This window comes from Dendropsophus ebraccatus, chromosome 9 (assembly GCF_027789765.1).
Source record: "Dendropsophus ebraccatus isolate aDenEbr1 chromosome 9, aDenEbr1.pat, whole genome shotgun sequence".
Taxonomy (NCBI): domain Eukaryota; kingdom Metazoa; phylum Chordata; class Amphibia; order Anura; family Hylidae; genus Dendropsophus; species Dendropsophus ebraccatus.
Genome location: NC_091462.1, coordinates 82,545,784 through 82,563,831, shown reverse-complemented (window position 1 = coordinate 82,563,831; position 18,048 = coordinate 82,545,784). Strand labels below are relative to the sequence as shown.

Below are 18,048 nucleotides of genomic sequence, written 5' to 3'. Positions count from 1 at the left end.
CAGATTGTGGGTACGGAGTCGCTTTAAAGGGGTTATCCAGCGCTACAAAAACATGGCCAGTTTCTTCCAGAGACAGCACCGCTCTTGTCTCCAGCTTGGGCTGGATTTTGCTGCTCAGTTCCATTTGAAGTGAATGGAGCTCAATTGCAAACTGCACCTGAACTGGAGACGAGTCGTGTTGTCTCTGCATCCAGTGTTGGCACTGGATAACCCCTTTAAGATAAAACTGTGTCCATCGGACATCTTGATGTCAGTCGCCTCTTTCAGTAGCAGGAAGCCTTCTGATGGTTTCAGTTGAACAGCAAGAAAGGTTAAAGCAGTGCACATGTAAAACCAACTTAACCCAGGTTTTACTATAACCAGTCATAATGCAAAATGGAGCCTATCTACATTCCACCATGAGGGTATGTGCACACTACGGAATCCACTCAGATAACTTCCCGCAGATTCAGCCACTTGACCCTGTGCGCTCCCACTTCACTCTTTGCCCGTCCCATAGTCTCCTTTCTTTGCTTAGGCGGATTCCGACGTCTGTCCAAAGAATGGACATGTCCATTCTTTGGTCGGAAGGCGGAATCTGCCTAAGCCCAGAATGGAGTCTATGGGGTGGGGCGAGTGACCGAGTCTGCGTGAAGTTATTCGTTAGAATTCCTCAGTGTGCACATACCCTTAGAGTAGATGCAGTGCCTAATACTAAGACATAAAACTACAGCAGCAGAATTGTTCTGAACTGACAATTTGTATTAAACAATTTTATATGACAATGCTTCTTTACCTGTAGAGGTGTGCTTTGTATGTACATACCTAAAAACTGCATGCAGAATTTGTTTTTGTGATTAATAAAAACATAAAAAATTATTTTCTTTAGTCACCAGTAGAGATAAGCAAATTTTACAGCAGGAATGAAAAGACTCGCTTTGTTCCTATCTGCATTCTGCTCATCAGGCTGCGGCCTTTGAAATCTGCTCCGCTCCATGCCGCTCTTCGCCGAGTGCTGGGAAAAGATTGATCCAGTTCTGGGATACTTCTCTCAGTTTCCTAGAACCAGATCCATTTTTCCTTGCACCCAGGGAGGAGCAGCACGGAGCGGAGCAGACTTCAATGCCCCACAGCCTGATAAGCAGAATGCTGATAGGAACAAAGCATGTATATTCGCTCATCTCTAGTCACTATGAATGCTTCTCTAGTCCCTGTAGCCCATCACAACAATTGTTCCTGCAGCTATAAATACTGCAGCTATAAATACTGTGCTATCAGTGGAACTCATATGGCCGAAAATGTAACTATGTAGGCATTTGGGGTGGACCCTCTGTGAGGCTATTGGCTCTTATGCTTTCAGAGGTGTGCGATTACTGAAGAGGTGTCCGCCAGCCGTGACTAATAGCAGCTGAGGACCACCCTGATTCTGTTTGATAAACCAGGTGCATCTTTAGACAACTATTAGATGGCTTACTTTACACCAAACTGTGCTGAAACTTTGCCAGTTACACTAAGTCCACGCCCCTTCCTCTATTAACTCCTTAAAGAGGACCTGTCACCCCCAGTGACAGGCTCCTGACACCCCCCCCCCTCCTCCCGTTAGAGCCCCCTATACTCACGTGATCCTGCCGGGTCCCGCTTCTGGAGATGGTCGGGTCACTGAGATATCAGCCGCTGCAGCCTGACGCACGCGCTCCTCAGATGAGTCTAACACGCATAGAGAATGACAGGAGAGTCCAGCGCTCTGTCATTCTCTATGAGCGTTGGACTCATCTGAGGAACGCGCGCGCCGTGCTACAGTGGCTGACATCTCCGTGACCCGACCATCTCCAGAAGCGGGACCCGGTGGTATCACGTGAGTATAGGGGGCTCTAACGGGGGGTCGGGAACCCACCCACCGACACGGGGGTGGGGGGGGGGGGGTGGCGGGGGTTTTGGGTGACAGGTTCCCTTTAAGGACAGAGACCAAAATGGCCTTAAGCAACGGGAACGTTTTCAATTTAGCGTTTTCATTTGTCTTCTAAGTGTTATAACTTTTTATTTTTCCATCTATAGGGCTATGTAAGGGCTCGTTTTTTTTTTTTTCAGGAACAGGTGTACTTTGTACCACGTATGATGGAACCCCCAAAATATCATTTATGGGGTGAAATTGGGGGAAAAAAATACAATTCTGGTAATTGTGGGGGGTTACCCTGATTACTTTACAGTAAAACTGACATTTTATCTTTATTCCATAGGTCTGAATACAGCAATGTGCAGCATATATAGCTTTTCTAATGTTTTACTATTTTTACTAGTAAATAGTTTTTTTGCAAATAGATGTGATTTACAATGGTCGTTTTTTTTTTTTTTTTTTTACTCTTATAGCGTTTATAGTTTTTCATGTATGGGGCATAATTTTTTGCACCATGATCTCTAGTATTTTTTTTTTTTAATACCATACTTGTGTAGATGATACATAATTGATCAATTTTCATTCACTTTATTTTAAATAAAATTTAATCAATCCTGGTGTTTTTTTAACCGTTTTTTGTTTGCGCCATTCACCGTGAAGGAACAACATTGATTTCTTTTATTAGATCGGACAATTAAGCACACTATTTTTGTGTTTTATTTAAAGGGGGGGGGGGGTTTTGTTGGGAGGGGCTATGGTGTTTTTAAAACTTTTTTTTTTCTTTATTACACTTTTTATGTCTCCTTTGGGGACTTTAACATTTTTACAGTAAATTACATACACTGATCTTTGCTATGCCATAGCATAGCATTGATCAGTGTAATCTGCGATCATTGCATAGAGTCTGCCTGTGCAGACTCAATATATGGATTGCTGATCTGACTGCCAGGAGGAAGGTAAGGGACCTCTGGCAGTCAGAATGAATGCGGGGGTCTTGTCACTGTCCGATTGGGACCTCTGCAGTGTGATGCGGGGGTTATAATCGTTCTATTTGACTGCTGGAGGTCTCTTACCTTCCTCCTGGCAATTAGATTGGCAATCCATACTGTATGCTGACCGAAGAAGACGTCACTGACTGAAGATTGGAGACAGGTGTTGGCACGTGACAGGTATGTATAGCGCACCACACTTCCGGGTACACGGGTGGGGGTGGTGGGACACGGGGAAGGGGGCCATTCAGACATAACATACATTACAAAGTTGTATAACTTTGTAATGTGTGTTATTCTGTGAATAATTCTTTACCGCCGCACTACCCCTTTAATGCAATGATCGCTGATTACACTGATCAATACTATGCTATGGCATAGCAATGATTAGTGTATGTAATGTAATGCAAAAATGTTAGTCCCCTAAGGGAACATAAATGTTAATTTTTTTTTTTTAAAACACACCATAGCACCTATTCAATAAGTTTAAATCACCCCGCTTTTTCATTTTATAAATAAAACACATAAAACACACAAAAATAGATAAACTACACAGTAGCATGCATAATCCTCCGATATATTAAAATAGAACAATATTGTGCCCACATGGGAAATGGCATAAACAAAGTGGTTAAATGCCAGGATTGATTATTTTTATTACATTTTAAAATAAAATGAATAAAAATTGATCAGTTATGTCTCATCTATACAAATATGGTATTAATAAAAACTATAGATCATGGCGTTAAAAAATGATGCTACATGTAGTACGTTAAAAAAATAGATATGTTAGAAGAGTCAAAAAAGGGCCATTTTAATCACATCTATTTGCAAAAAAAAAAAGTTTTACTGTTAATAAAAATAGTAAAACATTAGAGCGATATGCATTTTATATAGCTTTTCTATTCAGACTGACCTATAGAATAAAAAGAAAATGTCAACTTTACCGTAAAGTGCATCATGTAAACAAGGAACCCCCAACACAAATTGTATTTTTTTTCCCCAATTTTAGCCCATAAACAATATTTTGAGGGTTCCATCATATATGGCATGGTAAAACAAAAGGCTCCTTACAAAGCACACGTATTTCTGAAAAAAACAAGCTCTTACACTGTTCAGTAGCTGGGGAAAAAAAAAGTTATCGCTCTTAGAAGGCGAGGAGGAGAAAACGAAAACACTAAATTAAAAATGTTCCGATTCCTTAAAGCCATTTTGGGCTCTGTCCCTAAAGGGGTTGTCCAGTGAAAATCAGCTGCTGTATGTCCTGCAGGAAATGTTGTTATTTTCAGTCTGTCACAGCGCTCTCTGCTGACATTTCTGGCCGAGATAGGAACTCTGTCTTGGTTTCTTATGAATCCCCATAGAAAGCCTCTCCTGCTCTGGACAGTTTCTGTCCCTGCCAGAGATGTCAGCAGAGAGCACTGTCAGGCTGAAAATAAAACATTTCCTGCTGTTAAATATGATGTGTTTTACAATGAACAATATCTTGGCCTAAAATAATATAAGTCATATATACTACTGACTTTATCATAATAGCACAATACAATGAAATTGTAATACTGACATTATAATATCATATTCTATTCACTGAATACTAGGGAGATGTGTATAAGTTGGGAATAGCTACATAAGCAACACAGCAATATCTATATTGAGAAACGTTACATAGAGAAGATGAGCTATATTTGTTATGGTTATATATGTACAGACACACACTCAATTATAATAAACACACCCACACATGACACTGACAGTGAGTCATGAGCCCTATATAATTGGTAGTCACCAAGATGGAGGAGGTTGGATCAGGGCTGTGAGGGATCCAGGGCCTACAAGGAAAAGGCTGTGTCGCATGAGGAATCCATGATGGAAGCGTGAAGGAAGGAGTGTCATCCAGGATGCTTGAAGCAACAGCTGCTAGAAGCTCGTGACGATTTGTAAGACAACTCCTTCAAGGAACTCTCACCATGAGCTATGGACACTAGACACTAAGGACTGTAAGACATTTCTCGGATACTCATTTTTATTCAATTCTGTAACTTTCATTACTTTTGAAGAAGAAGCAATAAATCCCCATTTTTATAAAGAAAGCTCTCTGATGTCATCCTACTGTGGCGAGCCATAAACTACGGGTGCTATTGTCATTTTCTACACCTGCATGACATATAGGAGCTAATAAGTATGGGAAGACTTCAGATTTTTTTTTAACAGAAGTAAATTACACACATATATAACTTTCTGACACTAGCTTTAAGCCTCATCAGAACTAGACGCCTTCCAGCTGATGGTACACTTGCCTAAACTATTTACCAGTGGATACATTAGCTCGCTGTCAGCTCTGTGGCTCCCTCTCCAGGCCTTGCTAGGCAAAACAACTGAACTTCTGAAGAATCCTAAAAATCAAACATTTTACAACTTTTGTCAGGTTGGCTGTCCAACGCCTTCAGCTCCTCTGCCTGTCCCATAGAATTACAAATTTGCTCTAGGTGAAAAATCCAATGCCTGGTACACAGATCAACAGTCCTGGGTCTGACACCTCCTACGGATCTTCACAATACTCGATTGGCTCCTAATCTCATTTTTATCACTGTAAAGTGTGCTGGTGTTGTGTATCTTCATTGGGGCCCTTGCACACTGAGCAATAGGCGAGGAATTAAAGAGGAATTCGCTTTTAATTTCTGCTTGAAATTCCTTCCCTAAAATATGAACAGAGTAATGTCCCATTGTGTTTAATGGAATTTCTGCTCTGTAGTTTACACTGCAGAATTTTTGAGCAGAATTTTCTGCCGCAGATCCGCTTTTCACCCAAAGGGTGGGTTCACACTACGGAATCCACGTGAATAAATTCTGGTGGATTCCGTAGCTTTTACCTGTTCATGGCCGTGCGCCTCTCTTCGCCTGTGCCATTGACACCATTCTATGCACCGACATGTCAATTCTTTTAGTGGAATTGGCCCACCCATAGAGTGCGTACTAGAATTTATTCGCGCGGATTCAGTAGTCTGAATTCACCGAAAGGCTACGTGCACATGAAGCAAAAGTGGCGGAATACTGCCAGCCTGCCAGTCATAATGGCTCGTGCGCCTCCTCTCCCTGCGCTGAAGAATGAACATGCTCAATCTTCAGCGTGGAGAGAGAAGACTGTCATTATGGCAGGGAGGCTGGTGGTATTCCACCACTTTTGCTCACATGGCAGAATTTTCTGCTGTGGATCTGCTTTCCGCCCAAAGAATTGACATGTCAATTCTTTGGGTGAATTCTACTACAGGAATCCTATAGAAGTCAATGGGGGCTTGAATTCTGCTCCTGTTCTGACAGAGATGAATAGGAATTCAGGAATTTTAAGCAGAAAACTTTCCTCTTCAGTTCCCCACCTACTCCTTAGTGTGCACATACCCTAAGGGTATGTGCACACTGAGTAATTTTGAGGGAAGCTCCGTAATGGAATTCCCAGCTCGGGGACTGCGGTGGGCGCGCGCTTCTCTGCCCGTGTCATAGACTCCATTCTATGCACGGGCAGATTCCGCCCTCTGTCCAAAGAATAAACTTGATCATTCTTTGGACGGATGAAAGACTCTGCCCGTGCATAGAATGGAGTCTATGACACGAGCAGAGACGCGCGCGCCCACCAGAGTCCGCGAGCTGAGAATTCCGTTACGGAGTTTCCGTCAAAGTTCCTCAGTGTGCACATACCCTGACCTAGCACAGCCTCCAGCTTGTACCTGCCTATTACTTGGCCTAGCTGACCTCGCTATCTCCCCTGTGGCCAACAACCAGATGCCGATCACCCACAAACTATGCATTACAATGATTTTGGATTTGTACTCATAGACAGTTCAGCTATAACAACTGTTTGTCCTGGGACAGGCTAGAAAACAGCATTCCTCCACCTCTGGCTCTCCAGCTTTTGCAAAACTACAATTCCCAGCATGCCCTGTCAGCTGTTGAGTCATAGTTTTGCAGCAGCTGGAACCCCCTAGGTTGGGGAACACTGAACTAACAAAAACACACTATACACCCAGAGCCGAGGAATATTTGAATAAAAGAAACAATACGTGTTAGCATAGAGACCCTTCAAGGGGAAGTCATCCTGTCACATCTGTCCCCAATACACAATGTATAGTGAATTCTGCAGTGTACACTGTTTCTCTATGAGAGTGTCAGTTCTTTCAGGTTCCGCCAGATGGAGACATGACGAGCCGTGGCCCTCTTTTAGGTGGATGTTCGCCCTAGACCACGCCCCCTAGTAGGCGGGACTTACACCGGCTTCCAAGATGGTTGGCGCAGGATTGGGCAGCGTGACATCCGGAAGTGTTACCCCGGGGGCGGAGCTTCATGGCCTCCTAGGCTACACAGTGAGGCTGCGCTGGTGCTGTTGTCAAGCATGGAAATCACCTGGCGCAGTGAGTGTGAACCGCATGTTTGCGTCATGTGGCGCCCGGTCCACCCTGTGTGTGTCTGTGTGCAGCGGCCATGTGTGTGACCCCAGCCCGGCGTCCTCTGCGTGCGGCTCCGCAGCTGCTGGGAAACCACTACGCTCATCATGGTCCTGCTGGGAGGAGGGGTTGTTCCATGGACTGTGGCCCAGTGTGCAATATTTGTGTCTCTAAAGCAGCAGCACAACTCCCATCATGCCTTGTGCTGTGTGACATGGTGGGCAGACATCGGGAGCAGCATGTAGATGTGTGGCAGATATGGGGAGCAGCATGTAGATGTGTGTCAGATATGGGGAGCAGCATGTAGATGTGTGTCAGATATGGGGAGCAGCATGTAGATGTGTGTGTCAGATATGGGGAGCAGCATGTGGATGTGTGTGTCAGATATGGGGAGCAGCATGTAGATGTGTGTCAGATATGGGGAGCAGCATGTAGATGTGTGTGTCAGATATGGGGAGCAGCATGTAGATGTGTGTGTCAGATATGGGGAGCAGCATGTAGATGTGTGTCAGATATGGGGAGCAGCATGTAGATGTGTGTGTCAGATATGGGGAGCAGCATGTAGATGTGTGTCAGATATGGGGAGCAGCATGTAGGTGTGGCAGATATGGGGAGCAGCATGTAGATGTCTGTCAGATATGGGGAGCAGCATGTAGGTGTGTGTCAGATATGGGGAGCAGCATGTAGGTGTGGCAGATATGGGGAGCAGCATGTAGATGTCTGTCAGATATGGGGAGCAGCATGTAGATGTGTGGCAGATATGGGGAGCAGCATGTAGATGTGTGTGTGTGTGGCAGATATGGGGAGCAGCATGTAGATGTGTGTGTGTGTGTGTGGCAGATATGGGGAGCAGCATGTAGATGTGTGTGTGTGGCAGATATGGGGAGCAGCATGTAGATGTGTGTGTGTGTGTGGCAGATATGGGGAGCAGCATGTAGATGTGTGTGTGTGTGGCAGATATGGGGAGCAGCATGTAGATGTGTGTGTGTGTGTGGCAGATATGGGGAGCAGCATGTAGATGTGTGTGTGTGTGTGTGGCAGATATGGGGAGCAGCATGTAGATGTGTGTGTGTGTGTGTGGCAGATATGGGGAGCAGCATGTAGATGTGTGTGTGTGTGTGGCAGATATGGGGAGCAGCATGTAGATGTGTGTGTGTGTGTGTGGCAGATATGGGGAGCAGCATGTAGATGTGTGTGTGTGTGTGTGGCAGATATGGGGAGCAGCATGTAGATGTGTGTGTGTGTGTGGCAGATATGGGGAGCAGCATGTAGGTGTGTGTGTGTGGCAGATATGGGGAGCAGCATGTAGGTGCGTGTGTGGCAGATATGGGGAGCAGCATGTAGGTGCGTGTGTGGCAGATATGGGGAGCAGCATGTAGATGTGTGAGTGTGTGGCAGATATGGGGAGCAGCATGTAGATGTGTGTGTGGTAGATATGGGGAGCAGCATGTAGATGTGTGGCAGATATGGGGAGCAGCATGTAGATGTGTGTGCGTGTGTGGCAGATATGGGGAGCAGCATGTAGATGTGTGTGTGGCAGATATGGGGAGCAGCACGTAGGTGCGTGTGTGGCAGATATGGGGAGCAGCACGTAGGTGCGTGTGTGGCAGATATGGGGAGCAGCATGTAGATGTGTGTGTGGCAGATATGGGGAGCAGCATGTAGATGCGTGTGTGGCAGATATGGGGAGCAGCATGTAGATGCGTGTGTGGCAGATATGGGGAGCAGCATGTAGATGCGTGTGTGGCAGATATGGGGAGCAGCATGTAGGTGCGTGTGTGGCAGATATTGTAGTATATATGGGCTCAGGCAGGGATGAGAAAATAAACCCTCACCTGCCCCTATCCCTCCCCACATGTGCCCAGTGGTCCTTCTAGGATGACTGTGATGCAGTGGGGTAAGTGTCTCTCTTCTAAAACATCATCTGAGCTGGGCCGTTTCAGTATTTAGTCAGGACCCATTTATATATTTAATATCTAGGCAGTGGAGTATGGGGAGCATTGGCTTCCATGTGTCTGACCAGCAGATGCTGTTGGTTTGTCAGGTGTCTCTCTATCTGCTATAAATGTCTTGACTGATGTGGGTCCTGTACCTATCACCTGAGATGGTCCTCATGCCGAAAGCAGATTAATGGGCGGCACTATGCAGTTAAAGGGGCAATTGTTTGATGGCCTGTTCAGGGGGTTACAGCAATAAATATATCTCCCCCATTGAATTACCTCCAGTACTGTCACCCCTCACTGTTCAGCTGATCATTGGGGGTGCTGGACTGTCATACCACCAGGCCCAGGCTGAAGCACTGGAGGCGGCCCCCCCCCCTTCTTAGTGGGAGGAAACCCTAGCCCCTCTATGATAGGGATCCATTGATTCTAATGGAGTCACGTCATGGAGGGGCTGGAGTTTCTTCCCACTAAGGGTGGGTCGGCCCGCCTCCAGTGCTTCAGCCTAGGCCTGGTGGTACAGTCGCTTTAAGACGCAGATTCCAAAGGTGGGACTCGTGTCTATCCAACATTTATGGCATATCTAAGGTATATATCATAAATGTAGAGATGGGAAGACCCCCCCCCCCCAAATACCTGGCTTATGTATACAGTACATGGCTATAGCATGCGTGTATACATGCACTATATGGTCGTGTGCACACTAGGGAATGGTGGCGGAAAACCGGTTGCGCATTCCGCAGCTCGCCAGCGGACTGTTGTGGGCGCTAGGGATGCACGATGCACCGAAATATCGATACTACTATCGATATTTCGGGCCAAAAAACGATTCGGTACCAGGATTTCCTGGTATCGATACTTTATATTAAGCTGCCTAATAACGCAGCTTAATATAAAGTATAGAGCAGAGAACACGGCCGGCGGCTAGCTAAGCGCCGGCCATGTTCTCTGTGTGCTGCCCTCTGCCCCCTGGCGTCACTTCCTCCTCCTCCGCCCGCCCCTTCCTCCGCTCACTGCAGGGAGAAGTTATAGCCGGCACACAGCGATCGCATGTGCCGGCTATATAACTGTGCAGAAGCCGCTGTCACAACTGACAGCGGCCTCTGACCCATCCTGAGCCTCTCCAGAAGCAGTGGGGGTCGGCTACTATGTGTAACAGACCCCCGCTGCTAATGACCCGCAGCCTGTCACATCTCAGCCTCCTGTTCCCCCCTGTCATGCAGCCGTCCATCCCCGGCGCTGTTCCTATGCATATTCATGTGTGCACACTCTCGGTGGCTGCGCTTCCTGACCGGCCTGAGTGTGCACACATGAATATGCACGGAGGAACGGAGGTCCGACAGCTGGGAGCTTCCCGGAGCTGAGGGGAGGGGGATTTGTAAAGGGAGCTAATTTAAGGTGGAACAGACAGCCTGAATCTTGGCCAGCAGCAAAGGTTAATCTTCCTGCTGGCCGAGGTTCAGGTTGTCTGTTCCACCTTAAACTCCCTTTACAAATCCCCCCTCCCCTCTGCTTTGACAAGCCTCATGCTTTGAGTGGTAACGCAGTGAGAGCAGGGGATGTGTGCAGACATTGCAAACATCCCTGCCCTCTGGTGTGCCCCCCCCCCCACATCCCTGCCCTCTAGTGTGCCCCCCCCCACATCCCTGCCCTCTAGTGTGCCCCCCCCCACATCCCTGCCCTCTGGTGTGCCCCTAACATTCCTGCCCTTAAACCCCTGCCCTCTGGTGTGCCCCCCCCCACATCCCTGCCCTCTGTTGTGCCCCCCCCCCACATCCCTGCCCTCTGGTGTGCCCCCCCCCCCCACATCCCTGCCCTCTGGTGTGCCCCCCCCACATCCCTGCCCTCTAGTGTGCCCCTAACATTCCTGCCCTTAAACCCCTGCCCTCTGGTGTGCCCCCCCCCACATCCCTGCCCTCTTGTGTGCCCCCCCCCCACATCCCTGCCCTCTGGTGTGCCCCCCCCACATCCCTGCCCTCTGGTGTGCCCCCCCCCCACATCCCTGCCCTCTGGTGTGGCCCCCACATCCCTGCCCTTACACCCCTGCCCTCTGACAGGAACTGACCTGCCAGGCAGAGTAACCCTCTCTTGTCTGTCCAGACCTGGCAGCCTTCACCAGCTCCCTGCAGTGTGGGGGTTGTAGTCTGTACCCAGTGGCTGATTAAATGTACCCTGGACTGTTCACCCAACCTGGATCCCCCCCGTCAATCCGCCCACTACTGCCCCCCCCCATGCTGTCCCCAATAAACACAATGTTTGGTCCCTTGCTGCACAGAGGATGTCAGGAGAGGAGGGGGCTGATCTTATAGGGGAGGTCACAGCAGCACAGAGGATGTCAGGAGAGGAGGGGGGTGATCTATAGGGGAGGTCACAGCAGCACAGAGGATGTCAGGAGAGGAAGGAGTGTGCTGATCTTATGAGAGGTCACAGCAGCACAGAGGATGTCAGGAGAGGAGGGGGCTGATCTTATAGGGGAGGTCACAGCAGCACAGAGGATGTCAGGAGAGGAGGGGGCTGATCTTATAGGGGAGGTCACAGCAGCACAGAGAATGTCAGGAGAGGAGGGTGCTGATCTTATAGGGAGGTCACAGCAGCACAGAGGATGTCAGGAGAGGAGGGTGCTGATCTTATAGGGAGGTCACAGCAGCACAGAGGATGTCAAGAGAGGAGGGGGCTGATCTTATAGGAGAGGTCGCAGGGTCCCAGCAGCTCAGAGGATGTCAGGAAAGGAGGGGGCTGATCTTATAGGAGAGGTCACAGCAGCACAGAGGATGTCAGGAGAGGAGTGTGCTGATCGATAGGGGAGGTCACAGCAGCACAGAGGATGTCAGGAGAGGAGTGTGCTGATCGATAGAGGAGGTCACAGCAGCACAGAGGATGTCAGGAGAGGAGGGGTCTGATCTTATAGGGGAGGTCACAGCGTCCCAGCAGCACAGAGGATGTCAGGAGAGGAGGGGGGTGATCTATAGGGGAGGTCACAGCAGCACAGAGGATGTCAGGAGAGGAAGGAGTGTGCTGATCTTATGAGAGGTCACAGCAGCACAGAGGATGTCAGGAAAGGAGTGTGCTGATCTATAGAGGAGGTCACAGCAGCACAGAGGATGTCAGGAAAGGAGTGTGCTGATCTATAGAGGAGGTCACAGCAGCACAGAGGATGTCAGGAGAGGAGGGGGCTGATCCTATAGGGGAGGTCACAGCAGCACAGAGGATGTCAAGAGAGGAGGGGGCTGATCTTATAGGAGAGGTCGCAGGGTCCCAGCAGCTCAGAGGATGTCAGGAGATGAGGGTGCTGATCTTATAGGGGAGGTCACAGCAGCACAGAGGATGTCAGGAGATGAGGGTGCTGATCTTATAGGGGAGGTCACAGCAGCACAGAGGATGTCAGGAGATGAGGGTGCTGATCTTATAGGGGAGGTCACAGCAGCACAGAGGATGTCAGGAGAGGAGTGTGCTGATCGATAGGGGAGGTCACAGCAGCACAGAGGATGTCAGGAGAGGAGTGTGCTGATCGATAGAGGAGGTCACAGCAGCACAGAGGATGTCAGGAGAGGAGGGGTCTGATCTTATAGGGGAGGTCACAGCAGCACAGAGGATGTCAGGAGAGGAGGGGTCTGATCTTATAGGGGAGGTCACAGCGTCCCAGCAGCACAGAGGATGTCAGGAGAGGAGGGTGGTGATCTATAGGGGAGGTCACAGCAGCACAGAGGATGTCAGGAGAGGAGGGGTCTGATCTTATAGGGGAGGTCACAGCGTCCCAGCAGCACAGAGGATGTCAGGAGAGGAGGGTGGTGATCTATAGGGGAGGTCACAGCAGCACAGAGGATGTCAGGAAAGGAGTGTGCTGATCTATAGAGGAGGTCACAGCAGCACAGAGGATGTCAGGAGAGGAGTGTGCTGATCTATGGGGAGGTCACAGCAGCACAGAGGATGTCAGGAGAGGAGTGTGCTGATCTATAGGGGACGTCACAACAGCACAGAGGATGTCAGGAGAGGAGTGTGCTGATCTATGGGGAGGTCACAGCAGCACAGAGGATGTCAGGAGAGGAGGGTGCTGATCTTATAAGGGGGGGGGTTGTATTTTTTTTCGAGGTATCGAACTGGTATTGAGTATCGAACTAAAAAATCAAGTATTGGTATCGAACTCAAAATTCTGGTATCGTGACATCACTAGTGGGCGCACGTGTTTCTGCCTGTCTCATAGACTATTCTATGCACGGGTGGGGTCCGCCCTCCGTCCATAGAATGAACATGTTCATTCTTTGGACGGGCGACGGAATCCGCCCCTGCATAGAATGGAGTCTATGACATGGGCCGAGACACGCGCGCCCGCATCAGTTTGCCGGCGAGCTGTGGAATGCGCGACAGGTTTTCCGTCGCCATTCCGTAGTGTGCACGCACCCTATCTCTGTAGAGCTACATATACTCCAGCCAAAACACTGCTTTTACAGCAGAGCAGGGAGAGAGACCACACTCATTCTGGGCGTCTCCCTGCTCGTTCTCCTGATCGGTTGCGATCTGAATGCTCAGACCCCGACTGGTCAGAACTATTGGCATGTCTCTGCTACATGTCAAAATTTTTTTATTTTATTTTTTTATAATGCCATGTACACTTTAACTGTTACAGCGGCATAAGAGGCAATTATACAGAGAATAGGATGGTAAGTCGGGCAGTACGGCCACAGCGAGTGTTTGTCCCCTCGTGGCAAATGAAGGGCACATTTTCCCAACTAACAAATTAAAAGGTTTGATCATGCTTTCTTTTTTATTTCACAGATTTTAAGGAACAGTTACCAACAGTTTGTCAGGCTGTTGCAGAGGCAGACTTCTTGGCTATTGATGGAGAATTTTCCGGTATGTGTTTTATATATTAGCAGTGATCTTCAGCCAGTCATTCAGCTGGTGGATATTACAGTGTTTAGCATGCAGCGGTTGTAGCGTCCCTGGTTAGGGACACCTGCTATAGGCCACTTCTAGGCTCCTTTCACACATCAGTATTATACTGTCCGCTCCTCCCATTGCTCCCAGCATCCTTCCCCCGCTACTCCCCGCTTGCTTTCGGTGCATGTAATAGTTCAGACTGGTCAGTGCTCGCTTGCTCTGAAATATCGGGCTGTGTAATACGGCCCACAATTGTATTTTGCATTAGTATTTGTAGAACAAACAAAGTATTATACAAAGGTTTGCATCTCTTGTGTTTTCGACCCTCTTTTGGTTGTTTCAAAATACTCAAAGAAAATCCTGCCCTGAGAGCTGTGAAGTGATCCCCATGACATAGTTCCAGATAACTGCTTATATGTGATGGTAATGATGGGGAATCGCTTCACCCAGTACTTTACTGCAGGTTCAAACAGTGAAGTACATGTAGAGGGTACATTTACATGGTGTACACAAATGTTTTTTTGTTTTGCGACAAAAAATAGCATTTTCTAGTCTGTACAATATTCACAGTTCAAAAGTGGATGATTAGGTTATGGTTCGACGCCAGGGGTCGCACTACCGCCCCCTTTATAGCTAGTATCTGCAGTAGCCACGCTGCCTTCCCAATAAGTAGTAGCCAGATACCCCCATCATACTTGTCTAACGTCCTGGCTCTGGCACAGTGCTTTACGGTCTTCTCTTCCTTCCCCGCTTACTGTGTGGAAAGAAAGAGATGCTCCTGGCAACTTTGCAGATTTTTCTTTTTCTTCTGGCAGGGGCGCCTCAGGTGGCTGCACCCTTGCCCGGTGCTAACAGTCTTGCCATACGTCAAGTCTTGTTAATATGCCTGAGGCTTTTCAAAGTGTAATATTGCTTGTTTAGGTGGTTATGCAACATGTGTCCAACGCTCTTCTGCTTTTTCACTGCCCTTGTGTGTCTGTTTTGAAGTGAAATGGCTCGGTTAACAGCTGGAGCGTTGATGGAACCCTTGAAGCACAGTATCTTTTAAGTTGGGGTTCTGGTCACAGAGATTTTTTAATGGGACACTTTTTTTCCCCCCTTAAAGATAGTTACTAGACTTATAAAGTGGCCGCTTTGTCAGTCACCAGTTACTTTTCCTGCCCATTGTTGTTATACCTCTAAGTAGTTTGGATGAAGAATTACTGGGCTGGTCGACGCTCCATGAAAGTCAACATTGGCGGCCTGTTGTAATGGTGATATTTATTGCTCGGCCTTGTGAGTTTGGTCTAATGTACTTATAAACCATTCTGCTTCATATCTTTGTCCTTTGTGTATTAGGCATTAGTGACGGACCGTCTTTTACTGCTTTAACCAATAGTTTGGACACACCAGAAGAAAGATATGAGAAGCTTAAGGAGGTCAGTGGAACACTTTATACCTTAATGTTCATTACATTGAAATTCTACAATGTTCTTCATGTGCATAGATGAATGTAACTCACGCTTTTTTGCAGACTTATTGAAGCAATTGTGCACAGCTTCTGGTTTACATTAGTCAATTATTAGTACTGGCCATTTATATAAATGAAGGTCATTATGAAAAGTTCTGAAGTTTTCTAATAGTTCAAATCTGCTTACTGTAAGATAATGTAAACATTTAAAGGGGTACTGGTGGACTTTTTTGCCTATGGCCGGGGAGGAGGTGGATGAGGGCAATGACGTCCCCTTACATCCCTGGTTCCAGCGCCTGTCCCGGATTGCGCCGTCCCGGTCTGCGCTGCCCGGCTGCTTTCGGACTTGAAATGTCACATCTCAAGCCCGTGTCAGAGACCAGGAAGCGGCTTAGCATCACGGAGCGGCGTGATCAGGGACACAGCGCTTGAACTGGGAGGTTAGGGCATGTCATTGCCCTCATCCACCTCCTCCCCGGCCATAGGCAAAAAAACCCCAGCCCAGAGTACCCCTTAAATATCGTACAACCCTTGCCCTTATCACATCCTAGTGATACATGTCTTGTTAAAGGGTAGTTTGGGTATGTAAAAATATAGCTGCTTTCTTCTAAAAATAGTGCATTCCATCACCATTCAACCCAATGTGTGACATTACACCTCAGTCATGTCCACTTCAATATAGTCAAACAGCAATACAACATAAGTAGGGATATGGAAACATTGAGAAACATACAAAGAGGAGAGCAGGAAGGGCTCTACAGTAGCTCTGCCAAATGGCATTGACAGATACATACTAATGCTGCAAACAACTCTTTGCGACACAATCTACATCACTCTGCAGATGTTCTTAAAGCGAATGTAACATCAGGGATCCCGATGGCACAGTCCTTTTCTTGAAATGCTGTCCAATTCCCGTACTTCGCACTTTTCCTTTTGCGGTGCATCAGCCAGCCACAGTGTGACCGTATCCCCTCCCCTTTGTGACGAGGCCCTGTTGATTCTAATGGAGCCCTGTCACAGAGGGGAGGGGATATCATCACACTGGGTGGGAACTGGGTGGCTTTTCAAAAAAAAAAAAAAAAAAAAATGACTGCGCCACTGGGATCCTTGCACTGGCACCAATTGTAAAAAAAAAAAAAAATGATATACCTGATGGTACATTCACTTTAAGGTGGAGTGTCAACAGGTAAAGCTTTATATTTAATCTGTGTATGATCGTACTTACAACTTTTCACTAACCTTTATTTTTCTCTCCTCTCCAATCTTACAGCACTCTATGGAATTTCTGCTTTTTCAGTTTGGTCTGTGCGCATTTACATATGACAGCAAGGAAGAAAAGTATGATAATTTTTTCTGTAATTTTCATCTTCAGTTTTTTCCCTTCATCGTTGTATGTACTGACTGTATATTTCTTTTACGGCTTGCAGGTACATCATAAAGTCCTTTAATTTTTATATTTTCCCAAGGCCGTTTAATAGGAGTTCTCCAGACAAGAAGTTTGTTTGCCAGGTATTTTCTTACCTTTTAGTGATATTTATTTGGTCTTTCCACTTTATAAGGAAAAGATGAGAGAAATTATTTGTATTGACAAAGAACGTCCTGTGATAAATATGTATGTCAGGCTGTTCATGCAGCTTCTCATACAACTCCATAATGGTGATCTTACAGCTGCTGTGTCTGTTCCTGCAAGATTGAGGCTATAATATCTGCTAAAGCTGCTGCCTCACAGAACTCAGAAGCCACCAGTATAACCCATTAGATGCCGTAGACGAAAGCGTCTATGATGGCTAAGGTGTTTGACAGGAGGATGGCAACCAGGGGCCTAAGTGCTGCCATTGGTATCTGCCTGTTAGGTTGCCTGTCCGTGTAACAATGACAGGCAATAGTACTTTGTATTTGCAATGATTGTGCCCCCTCCCCCCCAAAAAAACAAACAAACAAAAAACCCCAGTAATTTGTATGTGCCACAAAATGGCACGAATAAAACCTGCAACTCTGCCTGCAAGAAAAACAAGTCTAAATACTGCCACATCAAGAAAATAATAATTTTGAGTTGGCTGCTGCATCTGGTCAGAGAATAAATGAAGAGCTTGACGTGCAGGAGTGACTTCTAGTTCTCATACAAATTCAGTTGACTGGATATGCTGTAAATGAATGGGAAGGACCTTTTCTTTAGGGAAAAATGAATGTATGAGTATTGGAGCAAATTTACATACCTGGCTTTTATTTCCTTGAAAATGACAGACATCATAATGGCGCATTGTTTTTTTTCTTTTTCTTTTTTAATTATCGAAATCCACAAGGTCATCTGACAGTATTAACTATTTCCAATGTATTTTTTCTTTCAGAGCTCAAGCATAGACTTTCTAGCCAACCAGGGTTTTGATTTTAATAAAGTTTTTCGAGACGGTGAGTTTTCTATTACAGGGACTCTACTAAAGCTTCTTATAGGTAGATGATGACTTTATTATTATTTTTTTTT

At 46.9% G+C, this 18,048-nt stretch overlaps 1 protein-coding gene across 1 annotated transcript in view; it reads left to right on the top strand.

Moving 5' to 3' along the window:
* The first annotated feature begins 7,169 nt into the window (after positions 1-7,169).
* The window catches only part of PARN (poly(A)-specific ribonuclease), a 76,329-nt gene continuing 65,450 nt past the window's right edge, over positions 7,170-18,048 (top strand). Inside the window, exons 1-6 of the mRNA XM_069983717.1 lie at positions 7,170-7,265; positions 14,012-14,089; positions 15,455-15,534; positions 16,837-16,904; positions 16,994-17,075; positions 17,915-17,975. Coding sequence (XP_069839818.1) covers positions 7,247-7,265; positions 14,012-14,089; positions 15,455-15,534; positions 16,837-16,904; positions 16,994-17,075; positions 17,915-17,975 — 388 coding nt within the window. The 5' untranslated portion in view covers positions 7,170-7,246. The remainder of the gene's footprint in view (positions 7,266-14,011; positions 14,090-15,454; positions 15,535-16,836; positions 16,905-16,993; positions 17,076-17,914; positions 17,976-18,048) is intronic.